At 40.0% G+C, this 18,846-nt stretch overlaps 1 protein-coding gene across 3 annotated transcripts in view; it reads left to right on the top strand.

Moving 5' to 3' along the window:
- ZNF148 (zinc finger protein 148) overlaps positions 1 to 18,846 on the top strand; it is a 44,832-nt gene that overhangs the window by 14,331 nt on the left and 11,655 nt on the right. For 2 of the 3 annotated variants that reach the window (XM_058027650.1, XM_058027649.1), the window contains 4 exons: positions 9,060 to 9,405; positions 10,617 to 10,742; positions 13,786 to 13,909; positions 14,574 to 14,657. In XM_058027650.1, coding sequence (XP_057883633.1) covers positions 9,076 to 9,405; positions 10,617 to 10,742; positions 13,786 to 13,909; positions 14,574 to 14,657 — 664 coding nt within the window. In that variant the 5' untranslated portion in view covers positions 9,060 to 9,075. The remainder of the gene's footprint in view (positions 1 to 9,059; positions 9,406 to 10,616; positions 10,743 to 13,785; positions 13,910 to 14,573; positions 14,658 to 18,846) is intronic. The other variant, XM_058027652.1, reaches the window with a different exon arrangement.

Here is an 18,846-nt window from a genome sequence, read left to right as displayed (position 1 = left end):
CACAAGTAACCTTTATATGTTCTGTAGTTTGAGCTCTGCGTGTTCTCCTTCTTCCAAAAGCTCTTGAGGCAAGGCTGTGGGAGGAGTGCTCAGGTACATGTTCTGTACCTCCAGATGTTTGCTCATCAGGGACTTTGCCTTGTCTTTAATGAAAACGCACTTCCCAAAACGTGGAGCTAAAATAATGTCATCAGGCTACTCCCAGTGTAAGGTTACCCTGAAACCATTTAATACCCTGGGCTGAGCACAGTGTCAGCTTTTGTGAGGGGAATCTTGGAGGTAGTTTTCAGCAGAACAGTATCAGATTGCTAAGGGCAAGTTAGAATTGCTGTTGTGCATCCTGGCTCTTGTGTTTGGGTTGTTATATCTTAGAAAACATGGTCAAAGAGAGCTTATTGCTAGAGGGAAAGTCATATTTCTGTCTCAAGTCTTTGCTACAGTCCTTCAGAAGGAGCTCAGGTTTAGGCCAGAAGAATAGTTTAACAACTTTAAAAATAGAAGAATATTTTAACAACTTTCCTTTAATGTTTCCCTTAGCTTTCTTTCCTTCCTTTTTGCCTTGCAAAAATAGGGAGAAGATAGTATAGGAGACAGGATGGAGTGGGTTATGGATATAGAAAGCAGCTAATCCTGCTTTTTAACACTTAAAAGGAGTGGTAGAAGTTCTGGAACACCAAAGACTTTCTGCAGTACAATGTTTACAAATACAAAAGTCCATCTTACTTTAAAAGAAAAAGCAAAAACATTAATTCTGTTCTACAAATAGATACTAAACTGCAGATGATTTTCATTTTTTGTCTCTGCTGTTAATCCTTAAACATGTTTTCTTTTATCCTCTGTCATAAATAGTCTTTTAAATCCTACAGAATTCGTGTTTCTGCACATACGGATTTTATTTTTAAAGTGAACCCAATTAGTATCTCTAAGTACTTGCTCATTAAATTAAATAATGCCTTACTTCATGCTTAAGAAAAGAAGGGAGAGGATGGAATAACCCTTGCCATTAATCAAAGTGGAGAACAAGTGCTGGACCAGGTGTTAAACTCTGATGGCTTACAAATTTTGCTCTTTCCTTTAGGGTCTCTGTTCACATCTACCTCATAGCAGCCACCATCCCAGCAGACCTTTTGAATCAATGAATGTTTTCTCTTGATGGTATTTTTATTTTTGATTCTGAATTGAAATGTTGTCATGCTTTTCATGCAGCATGTTTTCATTGAAGCGGTTGTTTCTTTAATTAGGAATATTGTCTTTACTGCTCACTCTCCAGCTCAGAGCAGAAGTGTTTGGAGCAGCTGATGTCAGGGCTGCAGAAAGGAATGGTTGTGCAGAAAGGAATGGTTGTGCAGAAAGGAATGGCTGTGCAGAAAGGAATGGCTGTGCAGAAAGGAATGGTTGTGCAGAAAGGAATGGCTGTGCAGAAAGGAATGGCTGTGCAGAAAGGAATGGTTGTGCAGAAAGGAATGGCTGTGCAGAAAGGAATGGCTGTGCTGAAAGGAATGGCTGTGCAGAAAGGAATGGCTGTGCAGAAAGGAATGGTTGTGCAGAAAGGAATGGTTGTGCAGAAAGGAATGGCTGTGCAGAAAGGAATGGCTGTGCAGAAAGGAATGGTTGTGCTGAAAGGAATGGCTGTGCTGCAAGGAATGGCTGTGCAGAAAGGAATGGTTGTGCAGAAAGGAATGGTTGTGCTGAAAGGAATGGCTGTGCTGAAGGGAATGGCTGTGCTGAAGGGAATGGCTGTGCTGAAGGGAATGGTTGTGCTGAAGGGAATGGTTGTGCTGAAGGGAATGGCTGTGCAGAAAGGAATGGTTGTGCAGAAAGGAATGGCTGTGCAGAAAGGAATGGCTGTGCTGAAGGGAATGGCTGTGCTGAAGGGAATGGCTGTGCAGAAAGGAATGGCTGTGCTGAAGGGAATGGTTGTGCAGAAAGGAATGGTCGTGCTGAAGGGAATGGCTGTGCAGAAAGGAATGGCTGTGCAGAAAGGAATGGTTGTGCAGAAAGGAATGGCTGTGCAGAAAGGAATGGCTGTGCAGAAAGGAATGGCTGTGCTGAAGGGAATGGCTGTGCTGAAGGGAATGGCTGTGCAGAAAGGAATGGCTGTGCAGAAAGGAATGGCTGTGCTGAAGGGAATGGCTGTGCTGAAGGGAATGGCTGTGCAGAAAGGAATGGCTGTGCAGAAAGGAATGGCTGTGCAGAAAGGAATGGCTGTGCTGAAGGGAATGGTTGTGCTGAAGGGAATGGCTGTGCAGAAAGGAATGGCTGTGCAGAAAGGAATGGCTGTGCAGAAAGGAATGGCTGTGCTGAAGGGAATGGTTGTGCTGAAGGGAATGGCTGTGCTGAAGGGAATGGCTGTGCAGAAAGGAATGGCTGTGCAGAAAGGAATGGCTGTGCTGAAGGGAATGGCTGTGCTGAAGGGAATGGCTGTGCTGAAGGGAATGGCTGTGCTGAAGGGAATGGCTGTGCTGAAGGGAATGGCTGTGCTGAAGGGAATGGCTGTGCAGAAAGGAATGGCTGTGCTGAAAGGAATGGTTGTGCAGAAAGGAATGGCTGTGCAGAAAGGAATGGTTGTGCAGAAAGGAATGGCTGTGCTGAAAGGAATGGTTGTGCTGCAAGGAATGGCTGTGCTGAAGGGAATGGCTGTGCAGAAAGGAATGGCTGTGCAGAAAGGAATGGTTGTGCAGAAAGGAATGGCTGTGCTGAAAGGAATGGTTGTGCTGCAAGGAATGGCTGTGCAGAAAGGAATGGTTGTGCTGCAAGGAATGGTTGTGCTGAAGGGAATGGCTGTGCAGAAAGGAATGGCTGTGCTGAAGGGAATGGCTGTGCTGAAGGGAATGGCTGTGCTGAAGGGAATGGTTGTGCTGCAAGGAATGGCTGTGCTGAAGGGAATGGTTGTGCTGCAAGGAATGGCTGTGCTGAAGGGAATGGCTGTGCAGAAAGGAATGGCTGTGCTGAAGGGAACGGCTGTGCAGAAAGGAATGGCTGTGCTGAAGGGAACGGCTGTGCAGAAAGGAATGGCTGTGCAGAAAGGAATGGCTGTGCAGAAAGGAATGGCTGTGCTGAAGGGAATGGCTGTGCTGAAGGGAATGGCTGTGCTGAAGGGAATGGCTGTGCTGAAGGGAATGGCTGTGCTGAAGGGAATGGCTGTGCAGAAAGGAATGGTTGTGCTGAAGGGAATGGCTGTGCTGAAGGGAATGGCTGTGCAGAAAGGAATGGCTGTGCTGAAAGGAATGGTTGTGCAGAAAGGAATGGCTGTGCAGAAAGGAATGGTTGTGCAGAAAGGAATGGCTGTGCTGAAAGGAATGGTTGTGCTGCAAGGAATGGCTGTGCTGAAGGGAATGGCTGTGCAGAAAGGAATGGCTGTGCAGAAAGGAATGGTTGTGCAGAAAGGAATGGCTGTGCTGAAAGGAATGGTTGTGCTGCAAGGAATGGCTGTGCAGAAAGGAATGGTTGTGCTGCAAGGAATGGTTGTGCTGAAGGGAATGGCTGTGCAGAAAGGAATGGCTGTGCTGAAGGGAATGGCTGTGCTGAAGGGAATGGCTGTGCTGAAGGGAATGGTTGTGCTGCAAGGAATGGCTGTGCTGAAGGGAATGGTTGTGCTGCAAGGAATGGCTGTGCTGAAGGGAATGGCTGTGCAGAAAGGAATGGCTGTGCTGAAGGGAACGGCTGTGCAGAAAGGAATGGCTGTGCTGAAGGGAACGGCTGTGCAGAAAGGAATGGCTGTGCAGAAAGGAATGGCTGTGCAGAAAGGAATGGCTGTGCTGAAGGGAATGGCTGTGCTGAAGGGAATGGCTGTGCTGAAGGGAATGGCTGTGCTGAAGGGAATGGCTGTGCTGAAGGGAATGGCTGTGCAGAAAGGAATGGTTGTGCTGAAGGGAATGGTTGTGCAGAAAGGAATGGCTGTGCAGAAAGGAATGGTTGTGCAGAAAGGAATGGCTGTGCAGAAAGGAATGGCTGTGCTGCAAGGAATGGCTGTGCTGAAGGGAATGGCTGTGCAGTGCAGCCGAGGCGCTGGCGGAGCAGCGGTTCTGAGCGAAGCGATGTGCGTCGCTGGCTGGGGACGGGCTGCAGGCAGCTGGGGAGCACCCTGTGAAAACAGGAGGTGCTGGCAGGCTCCTGTGAGACCTCTTCTGGGCAGTCCTTCCTCTTCCTCTCTCTCCTCCCCGGGGAGCTCTGCCTGTAGATGTCTCTTGTGAGATGCTTTGCCTGCAGTAAAGGCATGGAGAACCTCTATCAAGCAAAATGTATTCTTGAAAGGTTTTGTTGACAGCTCTTTTTCTGTCAGTTTATAGAGGAACTATATACTCTAAGAAAAATCAAGATATTACTTGGTGCAGCTTAATAGACCTTCTGAAATTCCATGAAAAACATCTCTGCAATAGGGATAACAATGTCTTATGCCAAGAAATTTGCTTGTGCGTGTGTATGTGGTTTGCATTTTTGTAGCTTCCCTAGAGATAATCTCTAAGTAAGTTGATCTTTATTTCACAAATGCATCTTGCCCTTAAAAATATATTTAATCTTTGCAGGTTGATAAAGTGTTCTTGTTTGAATGCTTTTAACTAACATTTCTTTATCACACTGTCATTCTTCCAAGAACACTTCTCATCTTCAATTTAAATGATAGGACTCCTTTTATGTGAGCCGAAAGGTGTCACTTGACAAATTACAAGTGTTTTACTGAATTAATTGCATTTGGGATGCTTCTTACTTGGATTAATAGCCTGTTTTTGTTTGTGGTTCTTTGTTTTAAAACATTACCTCTTTGTTTTAAAACATCACTTGCAAGTCATGTAACTTATATTGTTTTTCATCACTTCTCATATGCAGCCTAACATTTTAAGTTCTCACTATTTTTCTTTGAAAAGCCAGGTGTTTGAAAACCTGATTAATAAGCAGTGCACTTACTGCACCACTTCTGATATGACTCAGGATCATGGCTGGAAGACAACTTGAGGGCTCTCAGTTGCATGACTGCTAAACCTGCTAGTCAGGGTGAGAAAGAAACTTTCCATATCCGTAGCGACTGTGGGAGGCAGCCAGACCCGTGAACACCAGCCCACAGCTGGCCTGTCCTCTGGGAAGCTGTGTATCTCTCCAGCTGTCCCAAGGCTTGGCATGTCAGGAGTCTTCCTGCCTCTGCTGGTGAGAGCAGCAGACTCTTCTGTGTGGTTAACTCAGCTTCTTAGCCTGCCTAACTTCCTGCCAGGAAGTAGCTTTAAATCCAGGATTTCCGCAATTCCCACCTAATTTCAGAGCGATGTGGCAGTGTCATCCTCCATGTGGAACAACCTTCTGTGCTGTTCTTGCCAGTGGCCTGAGCAGACAGATTAGGGCCACCATGTTCTCACACTTGATGCTGTTTGTTCTCCCTTGAATGTGTTTCAGCATCCTGAGTTCTTGTATTCTCATACCTGTCCACGTCATTACTTTGGAGAATCTGCACTGACCTGGTGCTGTCATATTTCTGTAGTGTGGAACAAAAGCATAGTGAATGACAGTCTGTGTGAGACGTACCCCAGGTTTGGATTGAGCTCAGATAAAGGCTGAAATGAGTGGATACTTTTGTTTTATTTTCCTTGAAGTCTGTCTTTCAAGCTGGATATTTAGAATGCTCTACCAAAAGAACAAGTCTCAGCTTTAGGTCTTTTGCACCATCTTTTACCAAATCTTAAGAATTTCATTTCTATCTCACCTTTCTCCCTTGGCACAGGATATTCTAAACCAAAAAGATGATAAATTAATCCTCACTTTCTTCTTTTATGATGTTGTTGCAAGACCTCTGGGAGATCTGCATTGGTGGGAAGAATACAGCCCTAGTGCTGTGCCAGGTTTTGTTTGTTTGTTTGTGTTATTGCTGAGAAACTATCAGTTTGGTTTCCCAGTTACATCTGAAAAATACTTCATGGATTATATAATGTCTGCAAGTGGCTGTATGGCATATCAGACCTACATTTTCCCTTGAAGACATCTCATTTTCTTACTGTAAATGGATTAATTTGAGAGGTAGTTTGTCACATAGCACTACCTGAGCTCACTCAAGGCATTAAGAAATTGTTGTCTGTATTTGAAGACAGATACTGAGAAAATTGAAAGCATTATTTCAAACTTGTGTTAGAATTGCAGGAGAACAAAAAGGGACAAATCACAAACATAAATGTGCTGAACAGAATTTTTCCATGTTCTTCTCCTGTCATGAGTGGTTTTAGTCCCTAAAATGACTTGTTATGTAGGAAGGAAGAATGCTAAAAAGACTGATGACACTGTCATATATAAAGACATGTAGCTTGGTGACTTTGTCCTCCTGATTTCCAGCAGAGCAAGGCTTACTAAAAATAATAAAAAAAGTATTTGCCTGAAAAGCCTCTTCCTTTGGTGTGCTTGTGCTTGTTAAGTATTTGAAACTGAGAGAGGTCAGACCATACTGGCTGTCAGCCTTTCTATGATGTATTCGGAAGTTTAGAACCTCTCATGGTACAGAGTAGGGACTAATGTTCTTTCACTTTTGAGCTGTAAAACATGACTTGCCACCAGGATGTGTGACTTGGCTTTTTTACTTTATTTGTTGTGGTCTGTGGTGAGGTTGTTTTTTTTATTGGTTTTTTTTTTTTTTTTAAGAAGTTGAGTTAATTTTACTTTCAGAATCTTAAGAACCAATAGTAATATTTGAAACAAAGGACAATGCAGGAGAAACTCGTGAGAGTTTTCAGCTCTTTCAGCTGATGGTTCCATTCCTACCAAGTAATCTAGGATCTCACCCATAAAGAAACCACTGTTTATTTTGTAAACTCAATGTAGTTTGATATAAAGGAAACTTCACAAATGTTTAGATACACTGAGAGTTTTCAAAATATATTACCCGGAGAAGAAAATTATTTAGAAAGTGATCAAATGGATGAAACTGAATATGGAAATTTAGACATTTGATGTACATTTGTTTGATGGAGTGTTTTTGCATGTTGGCAGCCTGTTGGACTGGCAGGGGGCTGTTGTGGTGCAATTCTGCTGTGATGGCCCTGCTGGTTTTAGGCAGAGACCCGATTTCTGTGGACATAACCTGTAGAGAGACCTGATTTCTTTGGTTATGAATAGTCATTGTGAGCTGCAGGGAAGGCAGCAAAGCCTGTGACTTGAGCCTTGAAAGGAGATGGATCCTTTCTCCATGCTGCACTCTCAGGGGGTTGGAATTTGAAGCTGGTGTGTAGCAATGTATCCACATCACACCTGTATCCTCACTCTGAGTGCATCAGAATCAAGGGTGCTGCAATGTACCCACATCACACCTGTATCCTCACTCTGAGTGCATCAGAATCAAGGGTGCTGCAGTGTACCCACATCACACCTGTGTCCTCACTCTGAGTGCATCAGAATCAAGGGTGCTGCAATGTACCCACATCACACCTGTGTCCTCACTCTGAGTGCATCAGAATCAAGGGTGCTGCTGCTGTTGTGGTGCTGCCCAAGGTCCCCCGTGGTGCTGTGGCTGGGCCTGCTGTGTGCTGTCCAGCTGCCCTGTGCCTCTGCTCCCACCCCTGTGTCTGCTGTGGCCTCTGTGTATTGCCTCTGCTCTGTGGCTCTGGGAACATAGAGGGATGGAGGAAGGATGTCTGTCTGTCTGTCTGTCTGTCTGTCTGTTGGTGTGTCTGTCTCAAGGAGCACTGAGGAATGGGTAGTAGGGATTATGGGCCTGGGGAATAGGGTGAAGGAGACTGACTGCTCTGACTGCACATCCAGTGTGCCAAGGAGGAGTCCTAGAACTATCTTGCATATATATTGATTAGTAGAATGAGAAGGCGCTGCCACTTCCAGCTTCACAAAAGCCTCCTGCTCTGTGCTAAAAACTAATTAATAATGTCATGATACTTGTTGGAATATTGTGAATTGTATTGCTTTTCATGTTTGGAATTTATATTTCCTCACTAACACTCCTGCTCACTGTAAATGTCTTTGATGAACAACTTTGACCTCTCTATAGTCTTTATTTGATGTAGAGCTTTAGCTACAAAGTTGCATTTTCATAGAATCACAGAATTGTTTGGGTTGGAAGAGGCTTTAAAGGCCATCCAGTCCAACCCCCAGCAATGAGCAGGGACATCTTCACTTAGATCAGTGTGCTCAGCCCCATCCAACCTGGCCTTGAATGTTTTCCTGGAGGGGGTATACACCACCTCTCTGGGCACCTTGTGCCAGTGTTTCAGCACCCTCATTGTAACAATATTCTTCCTTATATTTAGTCTAAATTGACCATCTCTGTGTTCAAAACCATTACCTGTTGTCCTGTTGAAACAGGCTCTGCTAAAAAGTTCCTTCTTCACCTTAAAAGCTCCCTTTTAAGTAATGAAAGGCTGCAATCAGGTCTCCCCAGAGCCTTCTTTTTCTCTTATCCTCTTGGCATAGCAGAGATGTTCTAGCCCTTTGATAATTTTCCTTTCCTCCCCTGGACTTGCTCCAGCATATCCATGTCCTTTTTATGTTGTGGCCCCAGAGCTGGATGTAACAGTGCTGGTGGGGTCACAGGACAGTGGAGTGGAGGGGCAGAATCACCTCCCTCAGCTGCTGCTTTGGATGCAGCCCAGTTTTCTCTCACTTGTGGATATTAAGATATTCCGGGAGCAACAATGCCCTGGGGTAACAGCAGTGGAAGGACAAGGAGTAGGGAGAACAGGACCAGTATGAAAGAGGTGTTTGTAAAAGACAGTCAAAATGAAAATGGAAAAAGAAAACAGAGCAAAGAGGGCATACAAAAAAAATTAAAAGTTTTCTAAAGAATGAGAAGGAGGAATTAGCCATCATTTAATTACCATACTTCTGCCAGAAGTCAGGAGCATGATTTGAAACCTTTTATTGGAAAGTGTTCAGTTGTGTGCACACAGATGTGCAAAAGGAGGGTCTTTTGACATTCCTTGAAGATATCCAACTCTTGGTTCTTACTCAGTATCAATTTTAGGACTGCATGTGTGTTTGTTGAGTACTGACTTGAGTTCTTATAAAATGTTTTTAAGTAAAAAATTTTAAGCGAGCGCACCAATTGTAGATGTTTACTATTAAAACTTTCTTTGTAGGTAATTGCACTTAAGAATGAACATTGAAGACAAGCTGGGAGGATTATTTCTTAAATGTGGTGGCATAGACCAGATGCAGTCATCCAGGGCTATGGTAGGGATGGGTGCAGTATCTGACCAGTCTGGAGTATCGCGAGAACGGCAAGAGGCAGTGCTTCAAGATCGGACTATGCCGCACCAAGAAATTCTTGCAACAGATGAAGTGTTACAGGAAAGTGAACTTCGACAGCAAGAGATGATTTCACATGATGAACTCATGGTCCATGAGGAGACGGTAAAAAATGATGATGAAATGGATGCACAAGATAGACTTCCTCAAGGGCTGCAGTATGCTGTTAATGTCCCTGTAAGCAATTTCTTTGTGAAATATTGGAGAGATTACTAGGAAGCTTGATCTGGTAGTCTAATCCTACTCTGGCAAGAATCTATTAATTGCTTGTTTGGATTTTAATTATCAAAATATTTATGTCATTTGCCTCTGGCTGTGGATAAATTTTGCCAATTAAGTATAATCTTTAAGTATCTGTTTTATAAATATTTTATAAGCAGGCTGTTACCATAGAACTAAAGTGTTAAAATGTGCTCCTTTAAGGATATTTAATGTTCAGGGGTTACTGCAAAGCGGAATAAATAGTGTTATTAGAAGGTGCATTATGTTTATGCTGTTCATAGTACTGTTTAGTTGCTTTTGCTATAGGAAGCATCTTGTATGTTTTTAAGGCATGTGGACGCTTAGCAATTGCATTCACACTGCAGGTTGGACTGTGACACTTCATACATGACCATAAATATGCCCCTCCATGGAATCCCATAGAAGGCATACCCTGGCTTTCCCAGAGAGCATAGAGATGACTTCCTTTGGAAAACAGAGCATCTGTCTGTAATGCAGCACACCATCACTGTTACCCTTCAAACATAAAGAACAGTCACCAGGACTATAAAAGTAGAGAGCCTTACACATGAAGAATAATCTTCAGAAACACAGCACTGTTAAAACACTACTCTGTTAGCTGTAGATCAGGTGGCTCAGGTGTTAGAAAAATGTGAGAGTATCATGGTCTTCATTAAAGTTCACGTTAGATTGAGATTTTAAAATTTTTTTTTTCAAAAACTTCATTGGAACTGGTCTTGTTTTTTGTTTTTTTTTTTTTTCTCTTAAAAATACTTCTGTATTAAATATATAATAAACTATTCCGTTAAATCTTATATTGACAGCAGCACGGACTAAAGTAAAATAGGTATGAAAAACTGAATGGTTTTACAGATGGAAGTGATTTTAATATATGAACTGATCTCAAAATTACCACAGGTCAGGAAAAAAGACCTTGGGAGATGAATGAAAGGATACATCAAAATGTTACTGAGGAAATGAACTGTGCCCTTTTTATTTAAGATACATATTAATTCTTTCACTTAAATTTCTGAAAGAGTGAAGCCAGAAGATAATTCCCTTAGGAAAAGGTTTTCTGTTTCAGCAGTTTGTCATCTTCTAAAATTGAAAAATTGCTTTTCTGTAGTGAGAACCTTACCTGAAACTGGCACTTGGTATCTTAACAGATCAGTGTAAAGCAAGAAATTACCTTTACTGATGCATCTGAACAACAGAAACGAGACAAAAAACAAATACGAGAGCCAGTAGATTTGCAGAAAAAGAAGAAAAGAAAACAGCGTTCACCAGCAAAAGTAAGACATTGATTTGGCAAAACCAAGATTAAAAGGACCTGAAGATTTGGTTGACTATGACTAATTTCATTAGCATTTGAACTAGTTAGGCTGGAAATTGTTTGTTTGCTCAGTAAAGATGCAGTTCTGAAGTTCACCAGAGACCCAAAACAAAACTGATATAACAGTGTTTTTCTTTGAACTCCTTTTAGCAACATGAACTCTTGACATATTTTAACATCTGTCTCTCCAGGCAGTTCTCTCTCCAAATATTTTTTTTAAATTATGAGTCAGTAGCTTTGTAGACCATTTATAAATCATTACTCTGTATCTATCTAATAATAGTTGTGCTTTTCTGTGAGCCTGATAATTCTATATGCTTCATGCATAGTAGTGAAAAGTTTTTAAAAAGAAAACTAAAATGGTAGTTTTGAAAATTCTAAAAAGCTTACTAATATATATAAAATAATTTACTGGTAGGGAAAATTCCTGTGGTCATAATCATCTTCATATATGTATTTATTTATATCAAAAAGTTCTTACCCTAGCTGCTGGTTTGTTACTTAAACATTTGTTTTGTAGATCCATTCATGAGGACTATGTATCCCTGTATGTCTGAAAACAGTTTTCTTCTGTTGAGAAGCACTTCAGATAAAACTAGAATCATTTCACCTCATGAGGTAGCAGTGTTACATCTTCTAGTAATTCCCCAAATCAGTATTAATCTTCAGACTTAAAATAGAACATATGCAGGCTGCTCTGATAGAAGTAAATCAGTTATATGTTATCACACAGCAGCATTAAAATAAGCCTACTCAGAAATCAACCCAGACTGTTTGTACATTAAATGAAAACTCACTGTAATACAAAGAAAATCTCCCAAACCTCCTTTTTGTTGCCCTGGGAGCAGGACCGTCCAGTCCTCCTCAAAGCACTGTCAAATAAGGTTGCACCTGTAGTATTCTTGGAAAGCTGAGAAATTGCTTCAGATTGGGTGTGGAAGCAAGTTCCAAATGCTGTGCATTTTTTTCTCACTTCTCCCTTTGAGAGAAAAAGGAGATCTAGGTTGAGTACATCCAGAGATCACTTCCATGGAAACATGGCAAGGTAGAAGAGGCGTGTGCCCCTCTTTCTACAGACGTGTACTTGCATGCTTCCTTTTTATCTCCCAGTCTGCCAGGATTAGTCTTTTGAGATGACAAAAGATTGAAAAATGATCAGGAGAATTGTTAAACAGGTTCTTTTTCAGTCTCTCTTCCCCCTTTTCAGACGTGTCAGAGTAGAAAGGCAGAGTAGAAAAAAGCTGAAGGACTGACCTAGGTGAGAACCTACTGCAGTTTCAGTATTTCCAGAGTAGTGGGGTTGATTTCCCATCCAAACAAGCAGCTGGAACTCTGAGAGATGGAAGTCAGTTAACATTCTGAAACGTTCTAAATTCTGTTTTCTATCAATGCAGTGGTCAGGTAAGGAGGAAGCCATCAGGTGTCACGACCCCTGTGTCCTGTTCCCTCTGCCACGCAGACACACACACGTGCACACACGGACACACACGCACGCGCACACACTCACACGCACAAGCTTTTTTGTTGCTTTGGTTAGGGAAGCTGCTCTGACAAAGCTAACTCTCATCATTTAACAGGTGGTAGATTAAGTAGAAGAGCCCAGGTTTAGGATAACCATGAAATTAAGTGTATTTTCTGCACAATTATTGTAAAATTTCAATATAATATATGAAAAGCATTTCATAACATGTATTTAAATTTGTTTTAAAGACGCAGTTGGCTTCATCAGCTGAGTAATGCTACAGAACAGAGTCTTTACAGTTGTCTCTCTCTGTGACTGGAGCTGTAACACACCAATCTTACAAACGTATGAATGTGCTTGTCCTTCAGAGTGAATGCACAAGAATTTGTTAGTCTGAGACTTTCACCCTTGTTTTGACACAGGAGAATTAAAAATTAAGTAGATCCTACAGTATTTGCTGCTATTTCAGAGATACTGTTTCAGTTATTGACTCTCTTTCTCATCACCGTCATTATCATAAAACCTAAAACGCTGTAGCTAATCAAACTGCAGATGTGTTTTCCCAGCATACTTTTATTTTTTTTTAATAACAAGGGACTAAACTGTATTATTTAAGGTTCCTTAAGCTCTTCTTTATAGTTGTGTTTGCAGTTAAGCAAGATTTTATAAATGTAATTTGTTTACTGATTTGCTTATTCTCTTGCCAGAGATAGTAGAGATTTTGGGTTTTGGTTTAGTTTTCTATTTTTATTCTTTTTGACGAATTAGAGAAAACCTGTGATTAGATTTATTGAATTAAGTAGATGTGGTGCATTTTTAAAATTTAAGTTTTTTAAATTTTATATGAAAATAGCGGCTTTGTTTGACAGCAAAGCAATTGAGTATGGCAAGTTGAAGTCATCAAAGAGATGCTTTAATGTGTATATTAAGTGAGCAATACTTTATTGAGTGAAAAACCTGAAAGGGGAGAAGAATAATACTGTTCTCTTGGTCGTTTGGCTTTGGGATTTTGTTTTTTTAAATACAATTTTACCTTTGAGACTACTGGTTTTATATAGATGTAGATAATATATATGACTATTCTGGCTAAGCTTTAATGACTTTTAGCAAACATTTAGAGTTGTGATTTGATATAAAGAATTTAACCATTCACTTTTTCTTTAAAATACGATTGTCCATGGTTTAGTGCCCAGGAGTGGTTTGATTACTTTGCATCCTTTCCAACAGACGGACAAAATAAACAGTAGTGTATAAAGTGACTCAGCTGTGCCTAGGGAAGCTCTAAGCTGATTTTCCATGAGCTGCCTTTGTCTCTGTCCTGTTGAAATATCTCTTAATGCACAACGAGACACGAGTTGGATTGGACTGCAATTGGAAATGTGTATTAGAAGCTTAACGCATAGTTTTGTAGAAATTAGCATTGTTTTACCTGAAATATTTACATTTTCTGCATCGAAAAAATTAATGTTTTTTTTTTTTGTAGTTAATAAGACATCTTTAGAGGGTAGTGTGAGAACAAATTTTACTCTTTTTAAAATAGATCCTTACAATAAATGAGGATGGATCACTTGGTCTGAAAACCCACAAATCTCATGTTTGTGAGCATTGCAATGCTGCCTTTAGAACCAACTACCATTTACAGAGACATGTCTTCATTCATACAGGTACTGCTTGACTTCAAATTTGTCTTTTCTACTATATAAAGAGTTGTTTACTTATGTTAAAAATGTTTTCAGCTCTATGCGAATTTCAGTTTTAAGAGTGTAGCTAACTTGGCATCTAAGCTTAGAGATTCCATGCACCAAAGTGTCAAAAGAATATCAGAAAAAAAAAATCAACATATATTTAATAAACTGAAGAGCTAACTGTTTACAAGGTTTCTTTTCTTCCTTTATCAGAAAGTAATGGGTTGACTTGTAGCCTAAGTGCCAAAAATTGACCCCTTTGTAAAATGTGCTGCGGCTGCTTATTTGCCTGATGAGGCATCTCTGTGTTTGGAGAAGTGAAAAAGGTACTTACTGTTATAATAGCTTGCCAGTATCCTGAATGCAGTCTATGCCAGCATCCTGATTGATCTTGCACTTGAGGAAATTACAGCCATTCCAGATCACTCTTCCGTGCTAGTCTTAATGTGACTCTTAGGATCATGGAGAGAGCTCTGCAGTTCATGTACCTAGTAAGGCAAATGTTTTTTGGTGTCAGGGTATTTTTGGAATTCGCTCAGTTGCTGGTGTTTTTAATAGACATTTTAATATTCCTCAAAAATAGTTATCAGAAAACAACAGTGTGTAGTTATTAACTTATGGATGTGGAATTATATTGTTCAAGGTGAAAAACCATTTCAGTGCAGTCAGTGCGACATGCGTTTCATACAGAAGTACCTGCTACAGAGGCATGAGAAGATTCATACTGGTGAGTATAGTGCCTTGAGTATCTTTACTGGCGTGCTTAAAAACTGTTTCCCCACTCAGGCAAGGTTTCTGGTAATAAATATGCAGCCAAAAACCCTGTCGTAGTTTGTTTTAATTTAAAACATGTTACAAAGTTATAAAGCTTTTTAAAAGAAATTAGTTTTGTGCTTTCAAGTTGTTCCACTTTCCTTTGGCTGTAAAATGAGTATGAAGTCCAGTAAGCGGATCTGAAAGTAGTTTTCTATAAATAACCCCAGAGCAGCAAATCCTGAAGTTTGTACATTCATAAAAGTCAAAGTTCGTTAAGCAGTTCTGTCTTTTGTTGTATCAAGTTAATTCTGACAAGGGGGACTTGCAAATTACATTTCCATAGATTTATTTGTTTGTTTGTCTGTTTGTTTGTATTTGAATTTGATGGAAAAGTGCCAGGACTAAAATGGCCAAAATGCCTAACCCCAAAGGTATTAGTATCAGCTTTTCTTTTCACTTTTTTTTCTTCTTTTAGGTTTAATTCAGAACTGTTCTAAAAAGAAGAGTCTTAGTTTAAGAATATGCAGTATAGGTCAAATAAGGCCCGAAGCTTTAAACTAAAGCAAGTTAAAGTTTATATATGTTTATTTTTATTACCTTGTTGCACCACACAGAACCACATTCTTTAACAGGTTTGGTTTCATTGGGTTTTTGGCATTTTGGTGCATGGCCTTTCAATCCCTCTTTAAATATTTTGTAATATGGTCCCTTTTGGACTAGATGCCAATTTCTCAGCCTCTTTTTCAGAAAAGCAGAGCTGGTGAATGTGCACAGTGTTTCTTGGCTGTAGCATTTAAATGGATATGAAAGCTACTAACATGCAGTGCAGTGTGTGCATGTGTAAGGGTTGAGAGGGAGAAAAAACTCTGCAAAATGAATTTTCAGAGCAGTGTACAGGGAGTTACATGCACAAATGCCCTGTTGTTTATGGGATTTTTGTATCCTAGGTTGCCATGAGTCCAGACTAAGTAGGTTTCCTTCAGCCAGTCAGCCACAGAAGAGTCTTCCATTCTTCTGTCCAGTGTCTTTGTTCTGCTCCTAGTCTTTCCTCTGGCTCTGAATTGGTGAACCATGCTGCCTCCACTTTGTGTAGATACTTATTCTTGAAAAGAATGCTCATTCAGTCTCTTCCATCTATCTGCCCTCCAGCCCCCCTCAAAAAGGCAAAAATTTGAGTGCAGTCTTCACATTTTTTAGAAGATTTTTCTTTGTTTTTTTTTTCAAATGAGGATTATTCCCTGTACGTGGCTTTGAAAATGAGAGTCTGGGCAATATTGTTAATTAACACTTGACTGCAAATATTTTATAAATTGATTTAATTATCTTTTAAAATTTAGCTTCTTGCCCTAGTGTTGATTGTAAGTTTTGGAGGGAGGGGGGTGGATGTGGTGGGATTGTAGGTTTTTATGCCAGCTCTTACATATGCTAGTCTTTGTTTAGCAGAGAAAAAGGTATCATTTAACTAATTAACCATATCTGACTTCCTTTAGATAACTGTGTTTCCTCCTTTCCTCAGCATCCTGAGCTATAGTTTGGTTGTTTCTCAGAAAATAGAAGATGGTTTAAATTGTATTTAAAATGTTGAATCATGGATGTTTTCCTAGGTGACAGCTAGTAATGATTAGGAGAAAACATTTAAAACCCAGCTTCCAGGAGTGGCAGAATTTTTTCTGAAGGCTGTTTAGTTAACAAGATTAAACTGGAGTTTAATTTTTGGCTTCACCCAGTTATAGTATAGCTAACTGGCACTCTGCATACCTGTCTGTGCTTTCACCTCTATGTGACAGTGTTCACCACTGGCCCTCAGCTGTTTGTGTAGTTGCTCTTTGTTCAGGGCTGCATAACTAAATCCATCCAGAAAAACTAAATTTTCAACTTGATTCTCTAATGAGAAGATGAGCAGTGGGTCTGTGTTTTACTTTGATGAAAATAAAATTTGTATTATTCATACCCTTTAAAAAAAATGTTTCTTAACTTTATTCAATACTTTTTTATTTTGCATTTTTATCTCCATGAATGACCACTTTTAGCACCAGCTTTTGGACAGTGTTCAAAATGCTGATGTGGAACAGGAAAACTGTTACTCTTTTAAAGATTTTCATCAAATTTTCTAGTTTATTTTAAACCAATGAAAGAGAGTAGTAACAGGTAGAAGCCCCATTTTGTGCCTGTTACAAGTCCCCAATTTACAGGTGGCTCAGCTATTTCCAGTCTGATTTGACTTTAATTCTCTGAACCACTCCTTCAAAGGAAGTGTTGTGAGGGAGTTAGGAAGCAATCAATGAGCAGCCTTAGTCTGTGTAAATAATTAAACAGTTGCATCTAAAAGCAGACATTGCATTAATACAAAATTTGCTTATAATTGTGTGTAGAGGAGGGCAGCAGTGCTGGAACCCTGCTGCTAAACTTGTCCCTAATGATACAGAAAATTGCTATTTTAGTTGTAAGAGAGGGAAAAGTCACTGGTATGCAAATATTTTCCATATACGAGGTTAGAGAAGATGCTGAATGTTCTGGTTTTTTTTTTCTTTCAAATATGTCTGCTTACTTTTTGCTTAGAAATGTTTCTATATGCCTTACCCACTCATGTGTTCATGTGTCCTAATTGTGTATGCCACCCTACTTTCCATTTTAAACACAAAAACTAAGATTACATTAAAAAAATAAAGCACCATTGGGGCTAACTATTCAAGTACCTTCTTATTCAGTCATGCTGCTTTTTTATAGCCTTCTTTAGTATTTTATAATTTGTTTTTTGTCTGTTTAGACTTTAAAATGCCTGGCTTTATAATTGTTACAGCCTTCATACACATAATATTTGTACTACACTGGATGAGTAGTTCTATTGCTTGGTTTTAATAGATTGCAAACATAGACACAACACATGAGCTGTTTTCATAATGCATTAATTGTTGTATTGTATTTTTAAATTTTGAGGGTTTTTAATACATCTGATTCTTTCCCAATGACCAAGACATTTCAGAAAAATGTGCCCTGGATTCTCCCTGCATTATCAAAAGGCTGTTATTAATGTTCTCCTCCATTTGCAATAGATCCTGTCTGAAAAGTACAACAAAACTGGGGAAGGCATCTGAAGTTTTAGGCTTCTGCTAGGATGAAATTATTATTGAAAGCCTATCTTCATATTAATTTTTAATCTTTTCCTAAAATTATCTTCCATATGAAGATTAAAGCCAAAATTAAATACGGTGTCAGTTTCACAAAGGTTTTCTTAATCTTACTTTCAGAGTGTTCTGGAATTCTACTGAAAAATATGATTTTCTGTACTGTGCTGAGTTAACTCCAGGGCAGTGTCCCCAAATTCTTCTCCCTGTTAAGGCTTGGCCAGCAGTGCATTTGTGTGTGCCCTGAAAGTTTCCAAAATAGCTGGTGACTGTAATCCACCTAAAATCCACAGGCCCCTGTTTAAGCCTCCAAATGGGGATAGGTAGCTGCAGAGTCTTCTGCCAGCAAGTAGTCAGCTTGAGTAGGAAAATGTTGAGGAACTCAGTGTGCATTCACTTAGAGAAATGAGTGTAAGGCTGCAGGTAAGTGTGTTAATGAAGAGTTGTGCGTTTCCTGGGATTGCAGGATGGCTCCTTAGAGGGCTGTTAAGGCCAGAACAGGACTCAGCTCTCTTCTTTTCAGGCTCAAGATAATTTTCAACCTAAACAGCCACTCCATTCTCTAAAATAAATCTAAGGTAGTATGAAAGCAAGCTTTGAAACAATGTAAGGAGAGTTGTTTGAAGGCGCAATTTAAAAAAAACACAAAGCAGAATAGTGGAGCAAAGGGAAAGAAAACAGTAAGTAGAAAGGACTAAGTAGTAGTCTTCAGGAATGGAAGATTCCCATGTATCAAACAAGAGCAGTGAGGTCTAAATGTCCTGCCTCAGCATCCTGAAAGTGGAAGGCAAGGATTGGAATTTGATTCAGGAAGTCTGAACAGGCTTGTTGGGAGTAAGGCACTGTAGTTTTGAGGGTGCCTCACAAATAAAGAGAACATGAAGAATGAACCTGGTGTTTGAAAGTGAAGAAAAAAGCCAGAGGGGAGGATTTGCTTATAGGCAGGATGAGAGGGAATGATATGATAGGTGTTTATAACTTACAAGGGATGTTGAAAAAAGTGCAAAATTTTATGGTGCTTATTAATAAGCAAGA

The sequence above is a fragment of the Melospiza georgiana genome, chromosome 7, assembly GCF_028018845.1.
Source record: "Melospiza georgiana isolate bMelGeo1 chromosome 7, bMelGeo1.pri, whole genome shotgun sequence".
NCBI classification, from domain to species: Eukaryota; Metazoa; Chordata; class Aves; order Passeriformes; family Passerellidae; genus Melospiza; species Melospiza georgiana.
This window is presented reverse-complemented; position numbering and strand designations above follow the sequence as displayed.